The sequence below is a fragment of the Colossoma macropomum genome, unplaced genomic scaffold, assembly GCF_904425465.1.
Source record: "Colossoma macropomum unplaced genomic scaffold, Colossoma_macropomum, whole genome shotgun sequence".
NCBI classification, from domain to species: Eukaryota; Metazoa; Chordata; class Actinopteri; order Characiformes; family Serrasalmidae; genus Colossoma; species Colossoma macropomum.
This window is the reverse complement of record NW_023494784.1, coordinates 34,210,268-34,222,868: the sequence shown is the minus strand read 5'-3', so window position 1 is coordinate 34,222,868 and position 12,601 is coordinate 34,210,268. Positions and strand designations below refer to the sequence as shown.

At 41.3% G+C, this 12,601-nt stretch overlaps 1 protein-coding gene across 4 annotated transcripts in view; it reads right to left on the bottom strand.

Annotated features, from left to right (window-relative positions):
* Positions 1-73: 73 nt before the first annotated feature.
* si:ch211-45c16.2 (mitogen-activated protein kinase kinase kinase 13) overlaps positions 74-12,601 on the bottom strand; it is a 53,781-nt gene continuing 41,253 nt past the window's right edge. For all 4 annotated transcript variants that reach the window (XM_036569642.1, XM_036569648.1, XM_036569660.1 and 1 more), the window contains 10 exons: positions 12,401-12,559; positions 10,988-11,146; positions 10,518-10,626; positions 10,059-10,168; positions 9,808-9,924; positions 8,548-8,691; positions 6,709-7,438; positions 5,410-5,480; positions 4,761-5,052; positions 74-3,819 (listed from right to left, as the gene is read on the bottom strand). In XM_036569642.1, coding sequence (XP_036425535.1) covers positions 3,718-3,819; positions 4,761-5,052; positions 5,410-5,480; positions 6,709-7,438; positions 8,548-8,691; positions 9,808-9,924; positions 10,059-10,168; positions 10,518-10,626; positions 10,988-11,146; positions 12,401-12,559 — 1,993 coding nt within the window. In that variant the 3' untranslated portion in view covers positions 74-3,717. The remainder of the gene's footprint in view (positions 3,820-4,760; positions 5,053-5,409; positions 5,481-6,708; positions 7,439-8,547; positions 8,692-9,807; positions 9,925-10,058; positions 10,169-10,517; positions 10,627-10,987; positions 11,147-12,400; positions 12,560-12,601) is intronic.

The window sequence follows — 12,601 nt, the reverse complement described above, 5'->3', positions numbered from 1 at the left end:
AAACAGTACAAGATCAAATATGCAGTTGTGTCTTTCCACAGACTGAATTAAAAGAACGAGGCAGGCAACAATGTTCGGTACAGTACATCAGCGTTTTATTCCATGCAGTTGTTTGCTTTGATTTTTATTCCTTTCTGCTCCCATTGCACTGTACACAGGCTAATACAGGAAACCGTCAGGATTGGTTGATCATAATGCCATTCAAGATAAGGGAAGGGAAGGTGGGACATGAGTAAGAAACATACTGGAGGAGGAAAAAAATAGCTTAGAGTTTAACACATCCTGCACAAAAATAGTTCATAACAAAATAACTGTTTATGTATTAGTTGAAAAATTTCACGGAAATTTGAGGAGGAGTAATGAGATGAATGCACAGTGAAAGAGAGAGACAGAGACAGAGAGAGAGAGAGAGAGAGATCTGAGGAAAGGCGATACAGAGAGATGCCTGTAAATAGTTTTTATGGTTCAGTTCCATGATCTTCCTGGTTTAAATACAAGACTTTTCCTGTCAGAATCCAATCTGCATTGGCTAATACTGACACTGTGTCAGACAACACATCATTCTGTTTTCACTCCAGCTTGGCTTAAAGGCCTAATGAGAGTTAAGTGTTGTACTGATTGACCAATGAGAAGGCCCTCATGGTAAGAATCGGACTGACTGTTAACAGACTATGGGGCTTATTCACTAAAGCCAACATCATAAGCAAAATGTTCAAGTTTATGCAAGTCAGTGTCTCTGTTTTATTCAATAATAACTAATCATGTTACTGAAACTGCATGTGCTAATTTAACAAGGGCTGTTAATGGTTGATGCTGTGACTCTGCTGGGTGCTGCTAGCTCGCTGATAAAGACTGGCTGTGGATTTTTGTGGTCACATCAGCAAGTTTAGCTAACTTTACCTTTCCTTTCTCATCTTTTGAACTAGAGGCAACCAATGTGTAGTAGATTGTATTACTCTTAAGTCTGCAAGAATTTCATTGATGAAACAGCAGTCAGATCCTAACCACAGGAGCAGTACAGCCAACTAAGCAGGCCAATACTTTATCTTGTGTGTCATGTACTGTCAGCCCTATCCAATTAAGACTATCATCTATATGAACACTTTGTCATCATTTTTAACCCTTATTACTTTTCTTTTGATACGTATTAGAATGTATACCATCAACCGTTTCCATCTCCAGTTATGACAAAGCCATTCACTCAGAGTTGGACTAAACACTCTCCCTCCAGAAATACTTCACAAGTTAATAATGATATGAGCAAAACGTTCCACATAATTCCAGGAAAACAGATTCTGTTCCTAAACGTACTAGTAGTCCAAAATAAATTAATTCAATGATCATGTAGGCCAGCTACAAAAAGAAAAGGAAGGAAAATTCAATTAAATTAACTTAAATTAACACAACAAATAATCATACTTTACAGGAACTGTTACGGCGTTGTAGCAGGGAAGACACTGTACTTCACCATCAACACCATGTCTGATTTCTGTCGATTAAAATACGTAAACAAGAAAAAAATGAGGTTGGTGTGTGCCCACAAGTTGTCCTGGCTCACCATTTACAGGACTATTCCCACAAACAGCACTCAAAGTCCATTTCATTCAGACTGAGATCAAGTTCATCCAATTCCAACCATGCTGGTCAGAGAATATTAACAGAAAACAATAATGGCTGGTTCTCAAAAGGAATAAAGAAAACAGGCAGAGTTTTGAACACTCCACAGTGTATGCCTTAGTTTTGCTTTGTTCATTTGCTGCAAATGCATCCCTGCAGCAACTGCAGACACCGGAGCTTTAACGGTAAGACTTAGACATACAAACCCCATTTACTTAAAATGTAAATTTGGAGGAAAAAAAAAAATGTCCTTCACAGTTTCTCTCATTTGCCATCTCTCAAGGGTCATGAGTAAGACATGACTTCTTCTACATATACATCGACTGGCCATCCTGTCTATGCTATTACACAAACATACACGCACACACACCAAAAACACACAAAGGTAAAATGAAGACAATAAAGTAGTAATGATTAAAGATGCAGCATCCCTTATATAGGGACAAAAAATGGATTTAGGCTAGTAAAGGAAATCTGTCCAGTGGTTCATAGGAATACAAAAAAGGAATGTTGTTTGTTTTTCTATCAGAAAGACAAAACAGACAGTTCTGTCTCCCCCTAGTGGAGACTCATTGCTAGCACGCTGAAGAGAAGAGTTGCACCGTGCATTTTTAACATAACCTGAGCATTAACAATCAAAATGCAGGATTTTTTAGTTCTTTTTCTTTTTTAACTGGTGATTCAGTTCAACTCAAAGATTAAAAAAAATAGAGGCCTTTTAAAAAAGTGGCTTATCTATAACTACCTTGTTTCACTGCAACTCGCCAGTGCACCTGTCCAGCCAGCTAGACAGTCCTCCTGAGCTAGATTCTCCTAAGCCTGAGCGGGATCCTGCATTATTGCTGATTCAATCACAACCTTCCAAGAAACAGTGGAGCACGTCTGAGGGTGTGTGCTTCTGCCGTGCCCTCTCCCAGTGCACTACACATTCAGTTTTACTCCACTGACACAAACAAAACTGGACAAAAACAAGATATAGAGTCCTGAGGGAGGTTTTAAAGGGCTGCTGCATCTTCACATTAACTACATGAATCTACTGATAAGAATTAGATGAGAGGAAAGAGTTACAGGGCTTTTTTATGTGTCTCGTCCATACATTGCTGGTCCACGCATTACAGAAAGCAAAAGGAATGCGTTATTGTCCTCCTCCTGTCTGATAATCCTTCTCTGAGCACAGTCCTGAGGTCAGAGGAAAGCTGGACTGGTTTGCTCCACTTTCAACACTGATTTCAAGCATTCTCATCAACTCCACTGTGTGCCGTTGCAGTGTTGTTTCAAGAGCTATCAGCGCTCCATTAAAAGTAGCTGAGTGTGGTCCTGTTCGTCCACGGAACTCAGCAGCAGAGGTCTGATTGGCTGTTTCCAATGGCAGGCCAAGCAGGCATCCTGGGATGATTCCGCACGGGTCCACGGTATCGGAGATGAGAGCAATGGACAGACGAAAAAGGAGGACTGGGGCTGTTCATGCTGGTGCTCAAACTGAAGTTACCCTGATCTCCCAGCAGGAGGGGCAGGGCATCGTTTCTGTAAACTCAAGATTTACCAGGTAGCTAGCAAATTTTTGCCAGAAGGACAGGGCTGGCTGCTTGGGGTCAGTTTTAAAGGTTCCTATGTTTTATCCAAGTAATCCAACGGTCCCGACAAGAAACGATCCTGGCTATTTTGATCTGGTGTTATGTTCAAAAGCCTAGGGCACAGAAACACACACACGCGCACACACTCATGCAAACCGTGATTCCTGCTTCACTGCTCCCACAAAGTATGTCGGTGCCCCTGTATTGAGTTCTTTCTTTCCAGAACATTCTGATCCAACACGTTCCACAGAGGGTTCATACTGTCGGTTTTTGTCCTTTTGGTCTTTACCAAAATGTACAGAGTTCCTGATTTTTTTTTGTTTGTTGGTTTTCTCAATGCAGAAAAATAAATTATGAATGTTACACTAGCTACATTGTCAGTCCAGAGGTGCCTGAGGTTACTTGGATGGGAGGGGCTTGAGACCAGAGGGAGGGGAGAGGACGGTGTATGGGGTGTGGTCGTTTACAGCAGGCTCCAGTTATTGCGGTGGTTTCCTCCCATGAGGCAAGATTTAACGGGAGGAGCTCACCAGGAAGAGGGAGCACACGGCTGCTTGTTCCTGATGGTGGCGTCAGAACACTCTGCCTCTGAAGAGTCACAGTCCGAATCCCCAAAGTGCAGAGGGTTCTGAGGGAGAAAGAGGGTGAGAGAGAGAGAGAGAGAGAGAGAGAGAGAGAGAGAGAGAGAGAGAGAGAGAGAGTTAGGTGAACGCAAATTCACACGCATTAAAAAGTCAGTCACCTTGACCTCTGAACAGATTTAGGTTTATACACTCCACTTGTACATTTACTCAGCATGAGATAATGCAGTACTTGCTACTGAGATAAACGTCTTGTAAGCAATATTAAAAAAAATAGTTCAAGGGACAAAAAAATCTGATTTACACAATTTTCCCCTTAGTTATTATTATCCCCTTAGTTGATCAGCTGAGACATGTTTGGAGTTCACTTCCTTAGTTTTGCACTGGAGCTATAAGGTCTCCAATAAGTTACCACAACCACAGACAATGCTAATGCAACGTTAGCCAGTCTTAATCTCATTTTAAGAGATCATACCTCAGTGATATGTACTAAACAAATGTTCTTGTTGTGTAGGCTACTGTACACCAGATACTTAGAATTAAACATGTTATTAATATAGTAACAGTCAACATTTGTTCTAAACACATCAAAAGGCATCCATAATGGGGAGAACTTCAGGGTGAAGTGAGGGAACATTTAAGCTCCTGTTACCCACTTTGGGTGCAAGCAAGTTTTTTAGAATTGTGAGACGGGTCAACAAAAACATTTTACTCAATATTTATTACCAAATTATTTATTTCCAAATAATTATTAGCAAACTTAATTACTGGGGGTCACATTGACAAGAAATTATTAGGAAGGATGTAATGCCTCCACACCCCCCTGAAATTCTACCTATGCTGCAGACCAAACTGTTATCTATAAAAATGGATGTGTTATTAAAATCAGTTTTCCAGATGGTTGCTACTACTCCTTTCAGCTATGATTACTGATTACTTTTGCTGAACTACTGTTTTGAACAGCACAAATTCAGGTGGACCTGCTGACCTCATAGCTGTGTTCGTCAGCACACAGCTTGCCCAGAGAGATCTGGGTCTTGACCCGTCGCACGGCGCACTCTTTGTCAGACAGGCCGTCGGACTGTGTGGAGATGTCGATGGGGATCTCGGGTGTATGTGAGAGCAGCTCATCCAGGTGCTCCTCCTGACTAGCACTCAGAGCCTCCAGAGGTCCGCTGTGCGAATGGTCACTAGTGTTGCCCTCCTCTCCATCCGACACGGACAGGTTCTCTGAGCTGAAGGTAGAGTACGACTGGAAGCTACTCATGCAGCGGTGAGGCCTGGAGAGACGCATCACATCAACTGAGCATCACTGAATTAAATTTTGGAGTTACAGGATATGGGATTTACAAGAAAACGTAAAAATGTAAAGGATTTAAGGATAGAAATAAAAAATACTATTAAATTCCTTTTTTCCTGTATTTTCCAAATCTTGTTTGAAAATCTACAATAACCATACTGTATTTTAACATTTTACAATGTACAGTGTATTGCTTATTGTATACATGTATCTAACAGAAAAGATGTATTTTTTATCAAAGTGAATTCATTCAAGATCCCCAAAAACATGCAAGTAAAAGCCAACACTAATAAAGGGCATACAGTCAATTATTAATAAACAGGCAGCAATCTTTTACCTCTGTCGCCGTGGAAACTCCACTTCACTGTCAACCTCTCCCTCCTCTTCTTCAGATGAATCATCCCCCGCCTGACAAGGAAACAGACTGTTATCCCACTCTCTCTAACACATGCACACACTTATCCAAGATAACATATTATACTGTTAACCTATTGCCATACAAATACCCTCCAACATGCACATTTAGACACTCAGATTCACACAATAGAATAGAATTCAGTCATCCAGGAGGCAATCAAAATCTTTTAAAGGATACTTTGCCATCTTTTGATTTCTCTGTTACATTTCAATTAAATAAGAAAAGAATATAAAAATAAAAATATAAATTAATTGCAACATTGTGTGCCATGTTTGTTGACGTATCTTTCTTGATATGAAGACTAGGTTTTGCCTATATTTTTTTATGTTTTCTTTAAAAAAAGTCAACTTTCTATATACACATAAACACACTGACCACATTATTCTTTATTAATTATATTTCTAATTTTAATCGGGTCTTACCATATAGGTGCACTTTGTAGTTCTTCAATTACAGACTGTAGTCCGTCTGTTTCTCTGCATACTTTGTTATCCCCCTTTTACTCTGTTCTTCAATTGGACCCCCCACAGGACCTCCACAAAGCAGGTATTATTTGGGTGGTGGATCATTCTTAGCATTGCAGTGACACTGACATGGTGGTGGTATGGTGAGTGACTGTGTGTGTGTGTGTGTGTGTGTGTGTGTGTGTGTGTGTGTGTGTGTGTGCTGCACAGTGGATCAGATACTTTGTCAGTAACTGATAAGGTACTACAAAATGACCAACACAAACTGTGCAGCAACAGATGAGCTATCGTCATTAACTTTACATCTTCAAAATGAACCAACAAGGTGTCTAATAAAGTGGACAGTAACTGGACACAGTGTTTAAAAACTCCAGCAGCACTGCCGTGTCTGATCCACTTGTACAGACACAACACACAGTAACACGCCACCCCCATGTCAGTGTCACTGTATTGCTGAGAATGATCCACCACCCAAATAATACCTGCTCTGTGGTGGTCCTGACCATTAAAAAAAACAGGGTGAAAGGGGCCTAACAAAGTACGCAGAGAAACAGGAGGACTACATTCTGTTGTTTAGAACTACAGAAATTCACCTACATAGTAAGTGGCACTGATGAAAAGAACAATGAATGTAAATACAAAGCAGTTGTCCCTAATTGTCTCTACTAGTTTAATCCTTCAGTATTTCACATCATAATATAGAGTAGACTAGATCTTTCTTTCTTCCGTCTGCCCTAGTCTTCTGACCACTCACCTTGCTGAGGGGTCTGAGGGTGCGTGGTAAGCCGCTGGTCAGGCTGTTCCGTGGAGACCCCTGCTCCGGCTGCTCTCTTTTCTCCTGGCCCTCTCCATGCGATGCTCGGTCAGTCGCCCGTGGCGCTGTTGCCGGTGAGCCCTCACATGTGCTGAGCAAAGAGTAGTGGGGTAGCTCCGGGTGGCTGGGCGCCAGGGGCATCGCCTGGCAGTGCAGGCAGCCTGGGAAGGGGTGAGCCTGGCAGCAGGGGCAGAGTGGCCCTGGCCCAGACACCGCTGACTGGCGTGACTCTGCATCCATCGTGGTGGAGATGAGGTCAGGACTGGAGCCGGACACGCGTCGCTGCAGGTGGTCTGTCTGTGGGCTCCGCAGAGCTGCAGCTGGCCCGAAGTATCGTAGATTGTTGGCACATGTTGCCACGGCGTTCTCTCTGCTCTGGAGGGGCAGGAGAGGGGTTTCGGGGGGTGGCTGAGGATGATGATGGTGGTGGTGATGGTGATGGTAGTGCTGTGGCTGTAAGGGCTGCTGCTCCTCAGCCGTCCCAGCACTGGGCTTCAGCACCCCAGGGAACTCGCTGTGGCTACCCTTGCTGTTAGCTCGGCGGTGGCGGGGCTTGCTACGGTATCGTGCCTTCCCGGGAGGAGTGGAGACCTTGGGGCTGCCAGACAGAGGAGAGGGGGCTGGAAGAGGCTCCACACTCGGGATTCCATCAGAGCGCAGCAAGTCGGGCCTACAGTGGAGCAAGACATGATCAGTAAGAGGTAGCACACTATGCATTTCACATTTGCCTTAAAATCTTCTTAAAGGGACACTTTGGTCAAAATGAAAATGCTTTCAAAAATGTTTTCTGGTTTAAAGACTAGGAAAAACCCTTCTATTGATGTATTTTAAAGGTGGGAGGAACTTTTATCAACCTACAAGCACTCTGAGGCGGATTTTTTGATGCATGCTGTTTGAAATGTTTTTTATGGCTAATGCAGAAAAAGCTTGATAGCTAATGTTACTGCCAGGATTCCTGATTGTTATACAACATACTGGCGTAATGCATGATGGGTATAGTAGTGAGAAAACACAGATGGACAAAACACTAATACACTAAAAAAAGGGAATTCTGACAAACATATGAGACTGAGGCATGCAATGCTGTGCCACAAAATATTTTCTAATATGATAAATGTACTAAAATTCATGCTTTAGGACGGCTGCCACTATTGCTTTTTTAGATGGAGTTTATAGATAACAGTACACAATATAAGCGTATGATTTAGGCAAACCTTCTATCAGTCGCTTCTAGTACTTGTTATCCTTCACAGACTCATAGTTCCAGTGAAAAACTGAAGGAACAAACGTTGATCACCTAGCAAGCCTTGGTAGATTACATTTGAAGGTGTAAATGGTGTAAATCTGATTTTTCACTACAGTGTTCCTTTAAAGCCCAATGAAGCATACAGTCGCTGTCCAAAGAAAAACCCGTATCTCCATTTTTTTTCAATTTCTACTTTTCCACATCACGTATGCGCGGCAGTTCCGACTAATAGAAATGCTCCAAAAATGCTTGGAATAAAATCTCACATGAACTTAAACTGAAAGTAAAGAATGTTTTTGCTTTCTCATGTTAAGTTACTATTTTGGAGATACAGCAACAACATACTAATGACCATTCATATGTTATGGAATGTACTTTACCTCTAACCACTGAAACTTCAACGTCAGTAACTACTGAAACTAACTTCTTAATATATAAAATTTCCTTACTGATCTATTAACTGTGCATTGTATAGGTATACGGTATAAGACAGGTTAACACTTGCTGCCATGGATTAACCATTAAACAGTTACCTCTTGGGAATCGGTGTGCCGGGTTTGTGGCTTACACTGCCCTTCTTCTTAATAAGTTTCTCCACTGCGTTGGGCCTGACGATGGGACGAACCAGGTGGCGTTTGTAGGATCCAGGGTATTTCTTCTCAACAGCCTGTTCTCTTCTGCTCAGTAAGGAAGCAAAAAGATCAACATAATGGATTAGAAACACACTGATACCTCTTTACACAGCAATTATTTCACACAGGTCAGTGCTTTTTGAGAACTACTCAAGGATACATTAGATGAGCAGAAGCATTAAAATGAATACCAAAAGAACACAACTTGCCAAAACAAATAACAACATTTTCATCCCCTCATTCTTTACCAAGGCTAGCCTTGAAGGTGCTGCTTTAGAAATGCACATAATCAAATTAGTAAATTAAACACCTTTTGTTTTTTTAAAGTGATGCTTCAAAATGAAATCAACCACATATTTTATTTGAGAGTGTCATTAAACTGTATTGCTATAAATAACTGTAGAAAGCTGGTTAGGATAAATGTAGGCCAAAATATTTTCACAGTAAAAGTGTGATCTAAGGGCTAGCTGGAGCAGATGTGTAAGGAGATTAGGCTAAACTGCACTGAGACATCTGGGCTCAGGGACAGACCCGATCACATGAGACCTGACACTCTTATTATAAACCTGATATGAGTTTTCACCTCAACCTCTAAACATACACCTGCCAAGAATACACACATCATAAATAAGAATCTCACAAAAGTAATATTAGGTCAATTATGTCAGTACAGTTCAGTGAGATTATATCCCATGTGTTTTTATTTGAAAACATTTTCATTTCCAATCATCTCTCGAAAGACATGAATATGTACACAGACTGTGAGCAGGGGCCACCCACAGTGCTGTGCCATTGGGGCAGCCGAGGTTTTAAGAATTTAAGAGGAATTCCACCAAAACCAACATCCACCATTATATGTCTTTCTGGTGTCACCTAAACACACTCCGAGGAACAGGTTATGCTTGCAACATAAGCTTACATGTTGATGTAAGGAAAGAAAAAAATGCTTCTAAAGACAGACCCTTGCTATCTAAGTACAGCTCAAAGGCTGTGCAGCCACAGGGCAGGAGGACACCAGATCTGTCCTGTAGGGACACAACTTTGACAAACAACTTCTAATTGCTGGGCTACAGAGCGCCTCACTGAAAATAAGTGTCATTTCTCACTAAAACTAAGAGTGTAGTCAAGTAGTGATGTGTCGATTTGGGGAGATGCACTTACTTCATAAGCTCCTTCTCCCGCACTTCTAGCTGCAGCATGATTGCGCTCAGCTCCATGTACAGGTTATTAGCTCTCTCTAGTTTCCTCTCATAATGCTCTCGAATGTCCAGCGCGTGTCTGAGAGCACAAGAGAAAGGGAGAAAACATACAGACAGAGGGGAAGAGAGTGTGAAGGAAAGACGTCAGTTTGTAATTTCAGGGCACTGTGCTTGAGTAAATTTTCACTGTACTTCATGCTGTCATTGTCTCACCTGAGTTCGTCTCTCCTGCGGCGTATAAGTTCTTCATCCAGCCGATGGATACATGTTCCTTCACTCTTTATCTTCTCAAAGTGCTTTTTGACTTCCTCTCTCCACTCCGCCTAATGCACACACAAACAGAAATTTCTTTAAGGTACTTACAGCCATAATACTGCAGGGGGCGCAACTAACAGTGGATCCATTCTGTCAGCCTAATGACTCTAGAGCTGAGGTGGGGAAGTCCAGTCCTGGGGAGCAAGATTCCTGCACAGTTTGGTGAATTAGCTTCTCAAGCACACCTAATTCAACTCATCAGCTAATTACCAGGTTGAGTTGGTGTGCTAGGGTAGGGACCTCAGTTCCACCCCTGCTCTAGAGGCTCCCAAAACTGAGTTATCAAGTGAGAACATAATCTTCAACTTTGTACAGTTAATCTATGTGTGTGTACTATTGATATTTACACATATCCACCTGAGATTTGAAGTATGTCTCCTGTGGAGCTCCCAGCACATCTGCTGAGGCGATGTCCAGGTGCAGCAGGATCTGTCGGAAGGACGGTCTGTTTCTGGGCTTACCTTGCCTGGACACACATAACACACAAAGAGCAAGTGTGAGGACACAGCTTCTAGCTTCTAACACTGCACTGGAATATTTTATTTTCATAGACATAGTCGTATAATTAGTGAGTTAGGTTGCTATTGATAATTTTAATATCAATATTAACTGATAATTTTATACCATCATTGTTTTCAACAATGGACAAAAAAAGTTGTAGCCTTTAAGGTTATTCTAGACACTTTGAAATACTGTCACTGCATGCTTACTGTCCAGATAAATAGCTTTAAACATAATTTTCTCTGATGCCTAATACTTTCACACAGTACACACACCCATGTATAAAAGGATTAAAAGAACAGAACATGCTATAAAGATTCAGTCACCATGTCTGTTTCATGAGTATTTTGAAGCCGTCAGGACAGGTGGAGGGCACTGGAAGGTGCAGACTGTTACTCCCCACACCCCAGATAATGGCTGAGGAGTCCACGTCCTTATAGGGAATCTCCCCAGTCAGGAGCTCCCATAACACCACTCCAAATGACCTGTGAGTGACACAGAGCAAATTACTGGTCACATTTTCATTCCAAAGACTGTGTTTGTGCACACATGTAAATCTGCACACCATAAAAGTCCGTGCTTCTTACATGCCAGTTAGCTTCTCAGACAATAATTAACTTTAAACAAACAATGGAAGATTGCCAGAGAATTCTCGTGACAAATACTCCTTCCAAAAGGTGGGGCCAGCTTGCTAGCACTGAACTTTTTGAAAGGAATAGTGGCAAAAAAATCAAATAATACAGTTTTCCATTTTCCCCAGATATAGTCAATCAGAAAGACATGTTTGGTGTCCAGATTTTGCTTCTTCAATTTTAGCGCTGGAGCTTCAATGCTAACACTAACACTACAGGTCAATAGTCACCCAAATCTTTTCTGCAATACATCCCTAAAACGTATTCCAACCTGCTCAGGTCGCCTCCATGTCTTCATTAAGGTAGCAATGACTTGTTGGCATGGGTTTGGACACAGCATAACTTGCTGTGAACTATAAAAATGAACAAAACTTCAACCTGAACACTGGCAGCAACGATTTAAGACAACAGACTTGTCAAATTCCTACACAGCAGGCATGCAGGCATATCCATGCTAGGTTACGTTTGCGATTTCTGCATTTGGACACAGCATAACTTAGTGTGAACTATAAAAATTAATAAAACTTCAACCTGAATGCTGGCTGCAACTATTTAAGACTACAGGCGTACTGAATTCCTATGCAGCAGGCATGCATGCATATGGATGCTAAGTTACATTTGCGTTTTCTGTATTTCTGTTTCTATTTTTAAGATGTATCTTCAGTTTGAAAATTCAAAATTAACAGCTATTTAGAAAAAGAAATGTATCTAAACTCTCTCCAGTGTTCATATGCTTGCATGACGTGCATGCAGAAGGAGTCAGAATTTGGCAAAACACCTAGTCTCAAGTGGCTGCCCCCAGCATTCAGCTACACAGTCAAGTTGTATTTGTTATTTAGTAAACCACATCGTGAGCGGTTTGAGAAAGGTTTTTAGGATTAATTTATGGAAAAGATTTAGGTGTCTATTGACTTCTTGTATTTGTCAGCAATGTTAGCCTCGTAGCTCCATCTTAAAACAAAAAATGCAAAATGGAGACAATAAACACATCTTAGCTGATCTACTATATCTGGGATTATTTTTATGTAAATTTGATTTTTGCTGAACTATTAATTTAATTTACTATTAATTTAATTTGCTTTTATTTAATTGTAGAAAATTCCTTACCAGATGTCTACTTTCTCAGATACAGGCTCATTGCGGATCACCTCTGGAGCCATCCAGGCCACTGTGCCAGCAAATGACATCTTCGTGCTCTTATCACTTAGCTCTTTTGACGTCCCAAAGTCTGAGATTTTCACGACGTCGTTATGAGTGACCAAAACGCTGTGTAAAGAGACAGAGTAACAACAATCCTCAATATGTTAA